General features: G+C 33.1%; 1 protein-coding gene across 10 annotated transcripts in view; it reads left to right on the forward strand.

Moving 5' to 3' along the window:
* CSNK1G1 (casein kinase 1 gamma 1) overlaps positions 1 to 15,506 on the forward strand; it is a 241,641-nt gene that overhangs the window by 139,954 nt on the left and 86,181 nt on the right. For all 10 annotated transcript variants that reach the window (XM_074294846.1, XM_074294844.1, XM_074294849.1 and 7 more), the window contains one exon: positions 13,837 to 13,906. In XM_074294846.1, coding sequence (XP_074150947.1) covers positions 13,837 to 13,906 — 70 coding nt within the window. The remainder of the gene's footprint in view (positions 1 to 13,836; positions 13,907 to 15,506) is intronic.

A 15,506-nucleotide genomic window follows, 5' to 3' on the forward strand; every position in this document is an offset into this window, starting at 1 on the left:
GACCTTAAAAGAAGAAGAGAAAGAGAAAAGAAGAATATATTGGGATGGAAAAGGGAAAGGAAAGTTAGGGAGAAATAATCTCACATAATCAGAATGCACAAGTAGTAGAACTTTCACTTTTTTTTTTTTTTTTTTTTGACGATGGGGTTAAATGATTTGCCCAGGGTCACACAGCTAGGACGTGTTAAGTGTCTGAGACCAGATTTGAATTCGGGTCCTCCTGAATTCAAGGCTGGTGCTCTATCCACTGCACCACCTAACTGCCCCCTTTCACTTTCATTTGAACTTGTCAAAGAAAGGAAGAATGCATACATAGAGTTGGATGCAGAAATACATTTCACTGAATAGACATAGGCGGGAAAGAGAAGAAGAGAGGAGGAATTAGAAGGTAGAATTCTAAACAAAATAAACTAAAGATGTAAAAAAAATATTTATCACTTTTTGAGATGAGAGAGAATGGGAATCTGAAGGTGTGCACATCACTTGGGGATTGGCTGAATAAATTGACATATAAATGTGACAGTGTTGTATAAGGAATGATGAAGAACTTTTCAGAAAATCCTGGAATGGCTTGCATGAACAGAGGAGAACAATTTCAGTGTTGACAGTAGCTTGTGAAAGGTAAACAACTTTGAAAGAATAAGGAACATTTTGTCAACAAAATGCTCAGCCACAATACTAGATGATGATGAATCGGGTTCCTATTAAAGAGGCGAAGGATTCAAGGGGCAAAATGAAATATATGTTGGGGGAGGGCAAAATAATGTGGACATTTGTTTTGACTATTCATCCATGGATTTTTTTCTTTTTTTCTTTTGTGATCCTTTGGGTTAGGAACATTAGGGTGGGACGTTGAGAAGACATATTTTTGCTTGAATTAAATAAAATGTTTTATAATAACAGAGAGTGGAGAAAATAAGAGAACTCAGGACAGATTTGGGCATGACCTAAATGAAGATCCAAGAAAGGAGACTAGAAGCAATAGTTATATAGATCTTGAAATAGTCTTGAACATCTAGAGAAAAGAAATTATCAAAGAAGAAGGGGCAATTGATATTTTCAAAGACTGCAGAAGTTAAAGGATGAGAATTGAGAAAAGAATGTCAGACTTGGAAGTTAAAAAATCATTAGTAACTTTGGAGAAAACAGTTTCAATTGAGTGTTGAGATTGGAAACCATACTGTAAAAAGTTAAGACAATGAGAAGAAAAGACATCGAGGCAATTAATTATTGTAGATGACTTTCTCAAGTTGTCTAGCCTCAAAAGAGAGGAAAGAAGTTGGATGATTGCTAATGGAGATCAATGGATTATATGAATGTTTGAAGGAGTATGAGAGAACCATCATGATGATTGCAGCCAGTAGCTAGAGAACAATTGAAGATAAATGAGAAAGTGGGAATGATAGAGGGAATAATCTAATAAAGATGGATGTGATGGGATCACTTGTGCATGTAGAGAAACTTTTACCTCAGATGAGATAACAGTGAAGATAGAGGCATTTGGGGGATGCGATTTTTGAGAAAAAAGCAGGTTTTTCAATTTTTTCATTGAAATATGAGGCAAAGATCTGACCTGAAAGGAGAGAGAATCATATATATATATATATTTATATATATATATGAGGATCAGTGAGTGACGAAAAGGTTTAGAAAAGCTGTTGTGGTGAGTAAGGTAATGAATAAATTAGGGAATGCATAAAAAATCTGCCTTGTTTCTCTGAGGATCCTGTTGAGATTATATAACATATATTAATAGTGGATCCAGTTAACACAATTTTTGCAATTTTCTCCAAATTCCTTCAAAAGCATTTGAGTAAGAGCAAGGGCAGCAAATGGTAGAAATAAGAACTGAGGCTTGGCAGGGTAAAATGGGATAAGGGAAGGGACAGAAAAGAGGAAGGCAAAGAGTTGATGTCGTTCACCAAGGGTTCAAGATGGGGAAAGGAGTGTAGTTATAGCCTCGGAAAGAACTGAGGGGTCCAGAAATTGAAGGTGGCTGAGAAAAGGCCTTTAGATTTAGCAATTGAGAGATTATCAGGAACCTTGTAGAAAGTAGTTTCAATAAAGAATTAAGATAGGAAACCAAATTGCAAGAAGCTTATGAGTGGGAAACAAAGCTAGAAGAGACAGAGACAGCTTTTTCTAGAAATTATTTTGTGAAAGAGGAAAAATATAAGGTCTTGAGGAAGTGCTAAGACAAAAATTGCAAGGGATGGGAAGACCAAGGCCTTTTTATATGGAGTAAGGAGGAGTGAGAAGATTAAAGTGAGATTAAAGGCTAGAGAGAGAGGTGGATCAAGAGAGAGGTGGAAGAAGTTGGAGATGGTGGGATCAAGAGTTGTCATTTCTTCATCAGAAATGAACAAGGAAAAAACAAGTGAAGGATGATATTAAATTAAGATTTTGAAGAAGAGAATTGTGACTTTATGAAGGATAGTGTCTACTTTTTAATTAGAACTAAGAAAGTTCTTTTCTAGCAACCAGAGGAGATAAAAAATTTAAAATTTGTACTGTGGGAGATGTGATAATTATTCAAGGAAGATTTAATTGATAGCTTTCCAATTGAGATTTGATTTCATTTGTAGTGAACCTAGGTTGCACAGTATTGTGACTTTCTTTAGTGATGTTCTGCACTTGAGTAAGATCAGAGAAGGGCAAATGATAAGGGTACCCCAGTCTTGGGTTTTGATAAGGCATAAAGGTCAGTAGGACCAAGAAGCAAGAGGTTCAAGTACAGAGGGAAATGTGTAATTTTTACTAGTAAATTATAAAGTGAGAAAGGAGGAAATTGATGTCAGACAGGAGTGATCTATTCAGAGTGGTGGATCTGGTTCTACGTCTATAAGTCTCATCAAAAATGAAACAAGTCTAGAAGGAGGAAATCTGAGATGGAAAAAAGGGATAGGTAATAGTTATGGTCAGAGGAAGGAATTTGAATTCTGTATCCTGGAGACAACAAGTTGGGATTGTCATGGTCTGGGATGCTAGTGGAAGGTGAGGTTGGGATATTTGAGCTGTTTGCCATGCTTCCCTTACCATCAATAAGTGCTGTTTCTTCATAGAACAATGAGTTTCATAGAACAGATCTAAGACAATATGAGTTAACTTTGTCCCCAGGTGAGGGCAGCCATTTGGTACCCATCTGGGGTCCCTTTGGTCTAAGAGAATATAAAAACAACTTTAGGACTTTGGTGGAGAGTTCTTAAGACTCAAAGAACTGCCTTGCTGATTACTTTTAACCTACTTGCCAGTAGCTTTTACCTGCTTTTATCTTTTTGGACTATTTTTTTAGTACCTTAGAAATTGCTTTTATCTGAGAGTTATTGGATATGTTTTTTATTAAAGAAATTGTTTATCTGAGCCCTTAGGCCTGAGTCATTCCATTGTAATAGATGCGAATTGCTTCTTTGGTGATGATGAAGTCATGGGTGTAAACATCCTTCAAATGTGTCTCAGGGTGAAGGGAGGGTATATATCACAGAAATTGAAAAGACTGATGACCTAAGATATAAAATGAGGAAAATATGATAGCACTTTTTTCAGGTTATTATAAGGTTCAAAAGAGATAATGAACATAGGCTTTTTTGCAAGCTTAAAAGGACTGCATTTCAGGTGTTATTCCACTAAAATATTAGTTTTTACTATGGAAAAGAAAGTTTAAATCCCTTATATAACAAAATATTAATAACATTTTGGTAGCCAAAAAAAAAAAAAAAACCTAGAAAAAAGTGAGTATCCCTCTATTTTTAAATAAATAAATCAGGAAACATTTATTAAGTACCTATGTGCTACACATTGTGCTAAGTACTGAATATACAAAGAAAGGTAAAAAGCCCTGCTCTCATAGAACTTACAGACTAATGAGGAAGACAACATGTTTAAAAACAGAGCAAAATGGAAATAATTTTTAAAAATGGAGGCACAGACGTTAAGGATGATCAGGTAAAGGGTCTTGTAGAATGTAGAATTTTAGCTGGATTTGAAAAGAGCTGAGGAATCCAGGAAATAGAGATGAGGAAGAAGAGCATTGCATTTATGGAGGAACAATCAGTGAAAATGTTTGACATTGGAAGGAGTGTCTTATGTGAGAAAAATGGCAGGGTTTACAATATTATCTGATAGAAGGATGAATTATGGAGAGATTGGCATAAGAATACTGGAAAGGTGTGAGGAAATGAGCAGTTATAAAAAGCTTTGAATGTGAAATGGAGGGTTTATATTTGATTCTGGAGATGATAAAGATCCACTGGAGTTTATTATACATTCATGTAGTACTCAAAAGCTTGTAAAGCCCTATACAAGTGTTACCTCTTTTTATCCTCACAATCACCCTAGGAAGTAGGGATGGTTAAAATCTTCATTTTACAGATGAGGAAATCAAGGCAGACAGCTTAAGTGACTTATCCACAGTTATACAATGAATTTCTGAGTCAAGATTTGAACTCATATTTTTCTGACTCCAAGTCCAATGCTCTATTCCCTACGCTACCAAGCTGGTAAACACTGGTTAAACAAATTGGGGTATTAGAGTGAGATGCAGCTAGGTAGTGCAGTGGTTAGAGTAAAGAACTTAGAGTTGGAAAAATTCAACTTCCTGAGTTCAGAAGCAGCCATAGATACTTATTAATTAGCTGTGTGATCCTGGACCTCAAATTGTTCAGCTGTAAAATGATCTGGAGAAGAAATGGCAAACTATTCCAATATCTTTACCAAGAAAATCCCAAATTGGGTCACAAAGAGATAAACACAACTGAATAATAACAGGGTTAAGGGAGATGGGTAAAGAAAAATGAGGTTAAATATAAAACTTTATATAATTTAGTTAGTTATACAAAATGAATGCAACTAGAATAATGAGAGAATAAAGCAGGTATGAAAATAAAACTCTAGGCACAAGATTTTAAAAATTGTAATCACAGAACCAGGCAATTTTAAGTTAAATTGTTAAAAATGAACTCAAAACAAAAATGATGATGGGGAAATGGCAAGTGATAAACATTATTCTCTGGAACTTTTATTTAAATCTGTACCTGAGTTTCAAAATGTCATCTACCATACCACACTGGAATAATAGGGAACACATTTTGAAACACATATCTTTCTCACAAAATACATTAGCAAATTTTATAGGACATTGATATGGAAAATATGAAGCTAATAGTATTATCTAATAGATAATTGATCAAATCATATGAACATAGAGTTTTTAAAAGAATTGTAAGCATAAAACAGCCATTTTTTTGTTTTGGTTATACATGTACTTTTTTTTCTTTTTTATCTGAGTCTGGGGTTAAGTGACTTGCCCAGGGTTACACAGCTAGGAAGTGTTAAGTGTCTGAGATAGGATTTGAACTCGGGTCCCCCTGAATTCAAGGCTGGTGCTCTATCCACTGCGCCACCTAGCTGCCCCTCACTCTTTTTTTTTTTTTTTTTTTTTTTAAACATATTTCAGTACAAATGATGTTGGGAGAGAAAAATCAGAACAAAAGGTAGAAACCATAAGAGAAAAAAACAGAAGAGGGAAAAAAAAGTGAATATAGCATGTGTTGTTTTATATTCAGTCTCCATAATTCTTTCTCTAGATGCGAATGGCCTTTTCTATCCAAGTTTATTGAGATTTGCTTGGGGTCAGTGAATCGCTGGGAAGAACCAAGTCTGTCATAATCTTGCTCATTGCTCAATCTTGAACAGCCATATTTTTTTAAAGCACCAAATCAGAAACACAAATTAAGGCACATTTAATATTTGATAATATATCCATCAAATTAACAAAGATGAGGAAAATGGGAATATGTTGGAAGGGCAATGAAAAAGCAAGCTCATTCAGTTACTATTGGTGAACCTGTGAATAGCTCCAATTGTTTCACAAAATAATTTGAAAATTTTCAAGAAACCATTACAGGAATCCTTATACTAAGCATATACCTTATATATATATCAAAATCTTAATAGCAACCCTTTTTATGGTAAAGAAAGTTGATTGCTTCTATTTGACAAACCCAAAGATACCAACATTAGGGACAAAAATTCATTATTCGTAAGAAACTGTTGGGAAAACTGGGAATTAGTATGGCAGAAATTAGATATGGACCCACACTTAACACCATATACCAAGATAAGATCAAAATGGGTCCATGATTTAGGCATAAAGAATGAGATCATAAATAGATTAGAGGAACAGAGAATAGTCTACCTCTCAGACCTGTGGAGGAGGAAGGAATTTATGACCAGAGGAGAATTAGAGATCATTATTGATCACAAAATAGAAGAGTTTGATTACATCAAACTAAAAAGTTTCTGTACAAACAATACTAATGCAAACAAGATTAGAAGGGAAGTAACAAATTGGGAAAATATTTTTAAAAGTAAAGGTTGTGACAAAGGTCTCATTTCCAAAATATATAGAGAACTGACCCTGATTTATAGGAAACCAAACCATTCTCCAATTGATAAATGGTCAAGGGATATGAACAGACAATTCTCAGATGATGAAATTGAAACTATTTCCACTCATATGAAAGAGTGTTCCAAATCACTACTGATCAGAGAAATGCAAATTAAGACAACTCTGAGATACCACTACACACCTGTCAGATTGGCTAAAATGACAGGAACAAATAATGATGAATGTTGGAGGGGATGTGGGAAAACTGGGACACTGATACATTGTTGGTGGAGTTGTGAAAGAATCCAGCCATTCTGGAGAGCAATTTGGAACTATGCCCAAAAAGTTGTCAAACTGTGCAGACCCTTTGACCCAGCATTGCTGTTATTGGGATTATATCCCAAAGAAATACTAAAGAGTGGAAAGGGACTTGTATGTGCCAAAATGTTTGTGGCAGCTCATTTTGTTGTAGCTAGAAACTGGAAGTTGAATGGATGCCCATCAATTGGAGAATGGTTGGGTAAATTGTGGTATATGAAAGTTATGGAATATTATTGCTCTGTAAGAAATGACCAGCAGGAGGAATACAGAGAGGCTTGGAGAGACTTAAATCAACTGTTGCTGAGTGAAATGAGCAGAACCAGAAGATCACTATACACTCCAACAGCAATACTGTATGAGGATGTATTCTGATGGAAGTGGAAATCTTCAACATAAAGAAGATCCAACTCATTTCCAGTTGATCAATGATGGACAGAAATAACTATACCCAGAGAAGGAACACTGGGAAGCGAATGTAAATTGTTAGCACTACTGTCTATCTACCCAGGTTACTTATACCTTCGGAAGCTAATAATTAATGTGCAACAAGAAAATGGTATTCACACACATATATTGTATCTAGGTTATATTGTAACACATGTAAAATGTATGGGATTACCTGTCATGGGGGGGGGGAGGGAGTGGAAGGAGGGAGGGGATAATTTGGAAAAATGATTAAAAAAAAAAAAAGAAAGTTGATTGATGTAATAACATAATTTATCACAAAGTTGTGATGATATCAAATAATATTTTAAAGTCCTTTGCATACCTTCAAGGCCCATCTAAATGACTCTTTGAGTTTTGTTCTCTAGGCACTCTGGAACATTACAAACTACAATATGTAAATAGACTTTTTTGGTTTTGTTTTGTTTTATATATTGTAATAGATAAATATTAGCTAACTATCATTCCTTTTTACTTAATTATTTGAAATTTTGCATTTTTCTATCTTATGATAATTTTTAAAGTTGACAGATTTTGGCCAAAGATGGTATATACTATTCATATTTTGAGTATGAAGAATCAGGAGTCAATCTTCCATTGAAAATGGATGCTGATAAATGGCATCTGCTAGAATTTTTATGTAGTTTTGTCTTTTAAGGCATAGGTTTGGCCATGTCACTTCTTTGAAATCATGTAAACTATTTCCATATTAGATATTTTATGTAAGAACACAAAGAAAGGAAGGAAAGAAAGAAAGAAGAAAAATAGCATGCTTCAGACTGTGTTCAGGTGATGCCCATTCTTTCTCTTGAGGAGATAGCCTTTTTCATCATAAGTATTTTGGGATTGTCTTGGATCATTATATTACTGAGAATTGCTGTTATTATGTACAGTATACCCCTGATTCTGCTCACTTCACTTATTATCAGTTCATTTGTCTTTCCAGTGTTTTCTGAAATCATTCTATTTGTCATTTCTTATAGTACAATAATATTCTATTTCTCCAGTATGTTTCTATTTACTTGACAATTATATGTAGCCCATTATTAAATAATGATCTCCTAATTTTGAGTTAGGCCAAAAAAAAGGTGACTAAAGTCTCCATGACCATATTTGTGATCTAAGAAAATATTTGACAGAAAGCTAGGCTTCCATCTACACTATAGAATTTATAGTGGTACTTAGTGAAATAGCAAAGACGTGGAAATAAGGTACTTGACCATTAATTGAAGACTGGAAAAACAAATTTTGGTATGTTAATGTCCTGGAATATTACTGTGTTTAAGAAGGGACAAATAGAGATGTATTGAAAGACTTATGTGAACTGATCCAATAATAGTGAAGTAAACAGAGCCAATAAAACACTGTATACAGTGACTAATAATGTGAATGAAAAGAATGACCATAAAACAATCAAAAGTGAATGTTTCAAATTATAGACAAACAACTTTTTTCCTTAGCATATTATCTTCCTTGTTTTTGTTGACATTTAATGTTTCATGAAACATTTTTTTATTTTTATTTTTCAACTCTCATCTGATGAGTTGAAGGTGACCAGTCATCATTCTTACTAGAAAGAGGAAGGAGAAAAATAGTTTTCAGTTTTATGCCCTTTCACTTTCCAATACCCATCCAGGGATTCAAAGATAGAAGACAGTGTATAGATGAACAATTGATTAATTCTATCCTGGAAAAGGAGGAAATTGAAACCCTAATTGAAAACCTATCTTTTGGGGTCATTGTTCTCCATATAATTTCCCCCCTGCCTAGATCATATATTGCACAAGTAACCTGCATAAATTAGCACCTATTTACAAAGATAATTTTATTAATATTGACAATAAGTGATTGACATCTATTTTATATTTTCATTTCTCTGAATTTTATTTTGCTTTGTATTGCAAAATGTGTACTTTTAAAAAAATTTGCTTTATATTGCTTTTTATTTGTATTGTCCAAAATGAAAAGCATCTGGGTTAGAATGTGTTTCAGTATGTTCTTTCTCTAAGGAGTCTTGACTAAACTAGCTGTGAGAAACATTGTTTTCATCTTTACCTTCTCTCTTTCTTACTATTAAGGAATGAGAACAGTAATTTAATCCATGTTAAAGCAAAATTTTCCTTGAACTTTACAGCCTGTAAGGTAGTTGTCTGGTGTCAGTTTAGATTTTCAACAGGATGTGTTTGACAGGCCTGTCATTTTGGAAAATGACCAGACTCCTATTTGAAATACAATTAGCATCTGGCACAAAATATGTACTTGAGGGACTGCTTCTGCTATTTTTGTTCCATTTTACTGGTCTTATCATTGTGTATGTTTTCTAAGGGGTCTGCAGTAGAAGTACTCTTATCAATTGTATATCTGCTTTATCACTACAACCTTTTTTAATTCACATAGGTCTTGTTAGCTGTGAAATAAATATGCACAATTTTTCCTATTCAAATCTGTTCTGGAAAACTACTTTGATAGTTCAATTGGCTGAACATTCCATGACCATCTGTTCAGAAATATTGGCTATACAAACCAGGTCCCATAATCTGTTTTGAGCTGTTTTATATTCCAGCTGTAAATTCATTTTTAACTGTGGATACCTTAAAGATTCTTGCTTTTTGCTTTTTTTATACTCTTAGTGAAATCAGACTGAATGTTTCCTACTAAAATTTTCCAGATATGAATAAAAGTAGATTATTCTTTCTTTGTATGAGTAACAGAAATATATTGTTGGTTATAATATTCTATATTCTGAATTCATTATCCCAAGAAAATAATTTTAAAAACAAACAGGTTTTTCCTCCAATGGTAAAAAAAAACCAACAACAAACTTAATCAACAACAGTATTATAACAAAAGCTAGAAACAAATTGTTTACAATGATAGGAGAATGTTACCAAAAGTTTGGTATTCATATGTCATGGAATAGTTCCCTTAAGAAACAATGACTAAAAAGACTTATACGGATTGATAAAGAATCAAAAGAATAATAAACACAGTGCCTACAACAATATAAATGAAAATATCATCATAAGATAATAAAAAATTCAGAGCAGTTTTATTTCTGGGATCTTCAGAGTTCTCAGTTGGAGATATTTAAAAGTATTTTAAATATTTCTACAACCTGAACTCTTCAACAACCTTTTCTATCAGTGACTTATTGAAATTTAGTATGTAGTCATATTTTCTAAGGCATAGGTTTGGCACATGTCACTTCTTTGAAATTATGTAAACCATTTCCATATTAGATATTTTATGCAAGAACACTAAGAAATGAAGGAAGGGAGGAAAGAAGAAAAATAGCAAGGAAGGAAAGACTAGAAGGAATTTTAGACTTAGATTAGAATTTAATGTCTTAATTGAAAAGTTTGTTTAAGATCTGAAAAATATTTTTATATAATATAGTTCATCTTTTATTTACTTATGCAAAAAGAAGAAAGTATAGTTGAAATTTATCTTCAATCTATTGTATGAAATCGAAAAACTTTTATATGAATAAAATCATATCAAGTACAATAAAGGAAGCTGCTGGGGAGAATTTTACCTATCATATACCTTTTTTTTAAAATAGCTTTTTACTGACAGAACATATATATGGGTAATTTTTCAACATTGTCCCTTGTACTCACTTCTGTTCCAATTTTTCCCTTCCCTCCCTCCACCCCCCAACCCCTAAGATGCCAGGCAGTCTCATAAATGTTAAGCATGTTAAAGTATATCTTAAATATAATATACGTGTATAGATCCATACAGTTCTCTTGTTGCACAAGAAAAATTTGATTCAGAAGGCAAAAATAATCTGGGAAGAAAAATAAAAATGCAAGTAGTCCACATTCAATTCCCAGTGTTCTTTCTCTGGGTGTAGCTGATTCTGTCCATCATTGATCAATTGGAACTGAACTGGATCTTCTTATTGTCGAAGATATCCACATCCATCAGAATATATCCTCATATAGTATTGTTATCATATATCTTTGATAAGGATCTAATATCCAAGATATAAATGAAACTAAGAAATATGATGAGAAGGCATCCATTAATGGGTAAATTGTCAGAAAGCATATACTAACAGTTCTCAGAAGAACTGCAAATGATAATCATATTAAAAAATAAAAGAAAAGTAAATCAAAACAACTGAAGTTTTAGCTTATATGCAGCAAATTGACAAAAATGGTGAAAAATAGGAATAGACTGTTAAAGGGATATAGAAAAGAAGCATAATAATAAAAGTTTGGAGTTACGATTTCAGTCAATATTTCTGAAAAAGCAAATTTAAATTTGGACAAGAAACTGCCTTAAGTACTCATATCCTCAGACTCAAAGATCCATTGCTAGATCTGTATCCCAAGGAAGTTAAAGATAGAAAGATGCTATAGGTGCAATATTGAAATATTTGTAGTAGCAAAAACAAAATAGTGCTATATCGATGTAATGGAATATTTTTCTGCTATAAGAATCAGTAAGTATGATAAAGACAGAAGCATGGGAAGATTTATATGAACTGATGTAGATTGAATAAGGCAAAATCAGGAAAACAAAATACATAATGACTACAACAATCTAAATGGAAAGTTAAACTGCCAAAGAAAAATAACTACCAAAACTGGGCCTTATGTAATTATAATGATCAAATCTGGACTCAAAAAAGAAATTAAAAAACACAAATATCACTGCCAGAGATATGGCAGGAACTATGAATAAAAATCAGTGCATATATTGTCAAATTCACTTTTGCTGAATAATCTTTTCTTTTATTCTTTGTATAAGGAATATTATTCTAAAGGTAGGGTCAGAGGCACACACATATGTATATATGTGTATGTGTGTATATTTTATATATATGTGTGTGTGTATAGATAGTATTTTATCTTTTCCAATTACATGTAATGATAGTTTTCATCATTCTTTTTTTTTTTAAATTAAATTTTGCGTTATAAATTTTCTCTTTCACCTACTTATCCTCCCCAAGTTGACAAGCAATCTGAGTATTTGTGTGTGTGTGTGTGTGTGTGTGTGTGTGTGTGTGTGTGTGTGTGTGTGTGTATATATATATATATATATATATATATGCGCATCCATTCTGTCATATGAACATATTTCCATATCAGTCATATTTTGAAAGAAGAAACAGAACAAAAGGGAAAAGATGCAAAAAAGTTTTAAAAAGGTGAAAATAGTATGATTAATCTGCCTTCAGAGCTGCTTTTCAGGGTCCATATAGTTCTTTCTCTGGCTCTGGATCTGGATAGCAATTTTTTGTCACAAGTCCCCTGGATCATTGTATTGCTGAGCAGAGCTAAGTTAGTCATAGTTCATCATCATACAGTATTGTTGATGTTGAGTACAATGTTCTCCTGATTCTGCTCACTTCACTTAGCTTCAGTTCATGTTAAGTGTTCCTAGGTTTTTCTGATATCTGCCTGCTCATCATTTCTTATAACACAATAGTATTCCATTACATCTATCTACTACAACTTGTTTAACCATTCCCCACTTATTGGACACTCCCTAAATTTCCAATTCTTTGCTACTGCAAAAAAAAAAAAATCTACTACAAATATTTTTATACATATATATGCTTTCCTTTTTTTTTTTTTTTTTTTTTTTTTTTTTTAAGTGGTTTCTTTGGAATACAGACCTAGTAATGATAAGAACAAAGAGTGTGCAAAGTTTGATTGCTTTTTGGACATATTTCCAAATTGTTCTCCACAAGGGTTAGATCAATTCACTATCAGTATATTAGTGTATATTAACAGTATGTTAATGTCCCAGTTTTCCCCACATCTTCTCCAGTGTTTATCATTTTCCTTTTCTGCCTTATTAGCCAATCTAACAGTTGTGAAGTGGTATCTCAGAGTTGTGTTAATTTGCATTCTCTAATGAATTAGAATATTTTTTCGTATGACTAGAGATAGCTTTAATTTCTTCTAAAACCTATCTGTTCATATCCTGTGACCATTTATCAATTGAGGAATGATTTAACATTCTTATATATTTGACTTAGTTCTTTATATATTTGAAAAGGGAGGCCTTTATTCGAAGCACTTGCTGTAAAACTTGTTTTCCATCTTTCTGCTTTCTCTCTAATCTTGGTTGCATTGGTTTTGTTTATGCAAAAACTTTTTAATTTAATATAATCAAAGTTATCCATTTTGCATTTCATAATGTTCTCTCTCTTATCTCTTGTTTCATCATAAAGTCTTCCCTTTTCTATAGTTCTGAAAGGTAAATTATTTCTTGCTCTTTTAATTTGCTTATGCTATTACCTTTTATGTCTAAATCATGTACTCATTTCAACCGTATCTTGGTATATGATATGAGATGTTGGTCTATGCCATCCTATTTTCCACTTTCCCTAGCAGTTTTTGCATATAGTGAGTTCTTATTCCTAGAAGCTGGAGTCTTTGTGTTTATCTTTCAAACACTAGATAACTATAGTTATTTACTACTGATCCCACCCTGCTATTTCTTCGCCAATAGTTTTGATGATTGCTGCTTTATCATACAGTTTTAAATCTGGTACTGCTTGGAGAGGCACATATATTCTAAAAGTAAACTAAGAAAAAACAAACAAAAAAATTAATAAAGCTTTTTAAAAAAACAGAATTATTTGCTTTTGTTTTTTTTAATAGTATGATGGAAAAATATTTTACTTCTGTTTAAATATGACCATAAATTTTCTTCTTGGGTTGTAGGAACCAATAAAATCACGTGCCCCACAGCTTCATTTAGAGTACAGGTTTTACAAACAGCTCGGCAATGCAGGTAAGTCAGGCTTTTCTCTTTCTAGAATATGCCTTAGCAGGAAGCTCCATATTATATCAAATGTACTTTATTTTATACCTGTATTCAACCAGTCTTCACTTGTTGCTTTCCAAACAAAGAGGTGATTGAATATTGTCTTCTGAAATTATCATTTCATGGATCTTCCTTAATGTAATATTGTACCCTTTCGACATGTCTTTTGTGTGTTTCTGGACAATGGAGTAGTAATTTTTAAAGTCTCTTCATACTTATAACAAGAAGGTGCTGTGAATTACAATTCACTGTATTCACCCTTTCTGGAAAGGATAGTTATTTTAAAGACTTTCCAGAATGCCCAATACTTTGGCACTTTGATGTTCTAATTTACTTGCAACTAATTCCACTTGATGCTCTTTGAGGATCAATTTATCATTTCAAGGCAAGAAGCATAAAATTTTAACCTGGTAACTTTCATTTATTTAAATGATTTGCAATGATTCCCTGACTCATATTTTCTTCTTAAAAATAGCATAATCCTGGCCACTTTAATACTCTTTAGTAAGTGTGACCTTCCTTCAAATCATTTTTGTGTCTGAATTGTAAAGTTTTTGATTTAGGAATTCAGCACTGCAGATACCACCAGTGCTGTAAGTTTCTCCTGGGAATGTTGAATCCTTTAGATGCTACCTTTTGTATCTAAGTGAAATTTTGTTACAAATTGTGTTTTTTCACAGTAATGATATTGCCAAAATGACTGAAACATGGTTTATATAAAGTTCAAATGCCGATGGAATATCTTAGAAATACCGTTTCATACTAAAGAGCGGAAAGAGACATATATGTGCCAAAATGTTTGTGGCAGCTCTTTTTGTTGTGGCTAGAAACTGGAAGATGAATGGATGTCCATCAGTTGGAGAATGGTTGGGTAAATTGTGGTATATGAAGGTTATGGAATATTATTGCTCTGTAAGAAATGACCAGCAGGAGGAATACAGAGAGGCCTGGAGAGACTTAAATCAACTGATGCTGAGTGAAATGAGCAGAACCAGAAGATCACTGTATACTTCAACAACAATACTGTATGAGGATGTATTCTGATGGAAGTGGAAATCTTCAACATAAAGAAGATCCAACTCACTTCCAGTTGATCAATGATGGACAGAGGTAGCTACACCCAGAGAAGAAACACTGGGAAGTGAATGTAAATTGTTAGCACTAATATCTGTCTGCCCAGGTTGCATGTACCTTCTGATTCTAATGTTTATTGTGCAACAAGAAAATGGTATTCACACACATGTATTGTACCTAGACTATATTGTAACACATGTAAAATGTATGGGATTGCCTGTCATCGGGGGGAGGGAGGGGGGGTAATTTGGAAAAATGAATACAAAAAAAAAAAAAATCACGTTGGCAGATGAGGGGAAGATGGATTACAATGGAAAAGACCTATCTGATAGGATGTTATTTCATATCATTGCATGTTCACTTTGAGGGAAGAGACCTAAGTAGCATAAAATGAAGTAAAAAAAAAAAAAGATAAGTCGTATGTGACATATTCTTTTATCATCTGACCAAGAAGCTCTAAGTTCCTCAAATAAAAATCTAAAGAGGACAATAA

This window comes from Sminthopsis crassicaudata, chromosome 2, assembly GCF_048593235.1.
Source record: "Sminthopsis crassicaudata isolate SCR6 chromosome 2, ASM4859323v1, whole genome shotgun sequence".
Classification (NCBI taxonomy): Eukaryota; Metazoa; Chordata; class Mammalia; order Dasyuromorphia; family Dasyuridae; genus Sminthopsis; species Sminthopsis crassicaudata.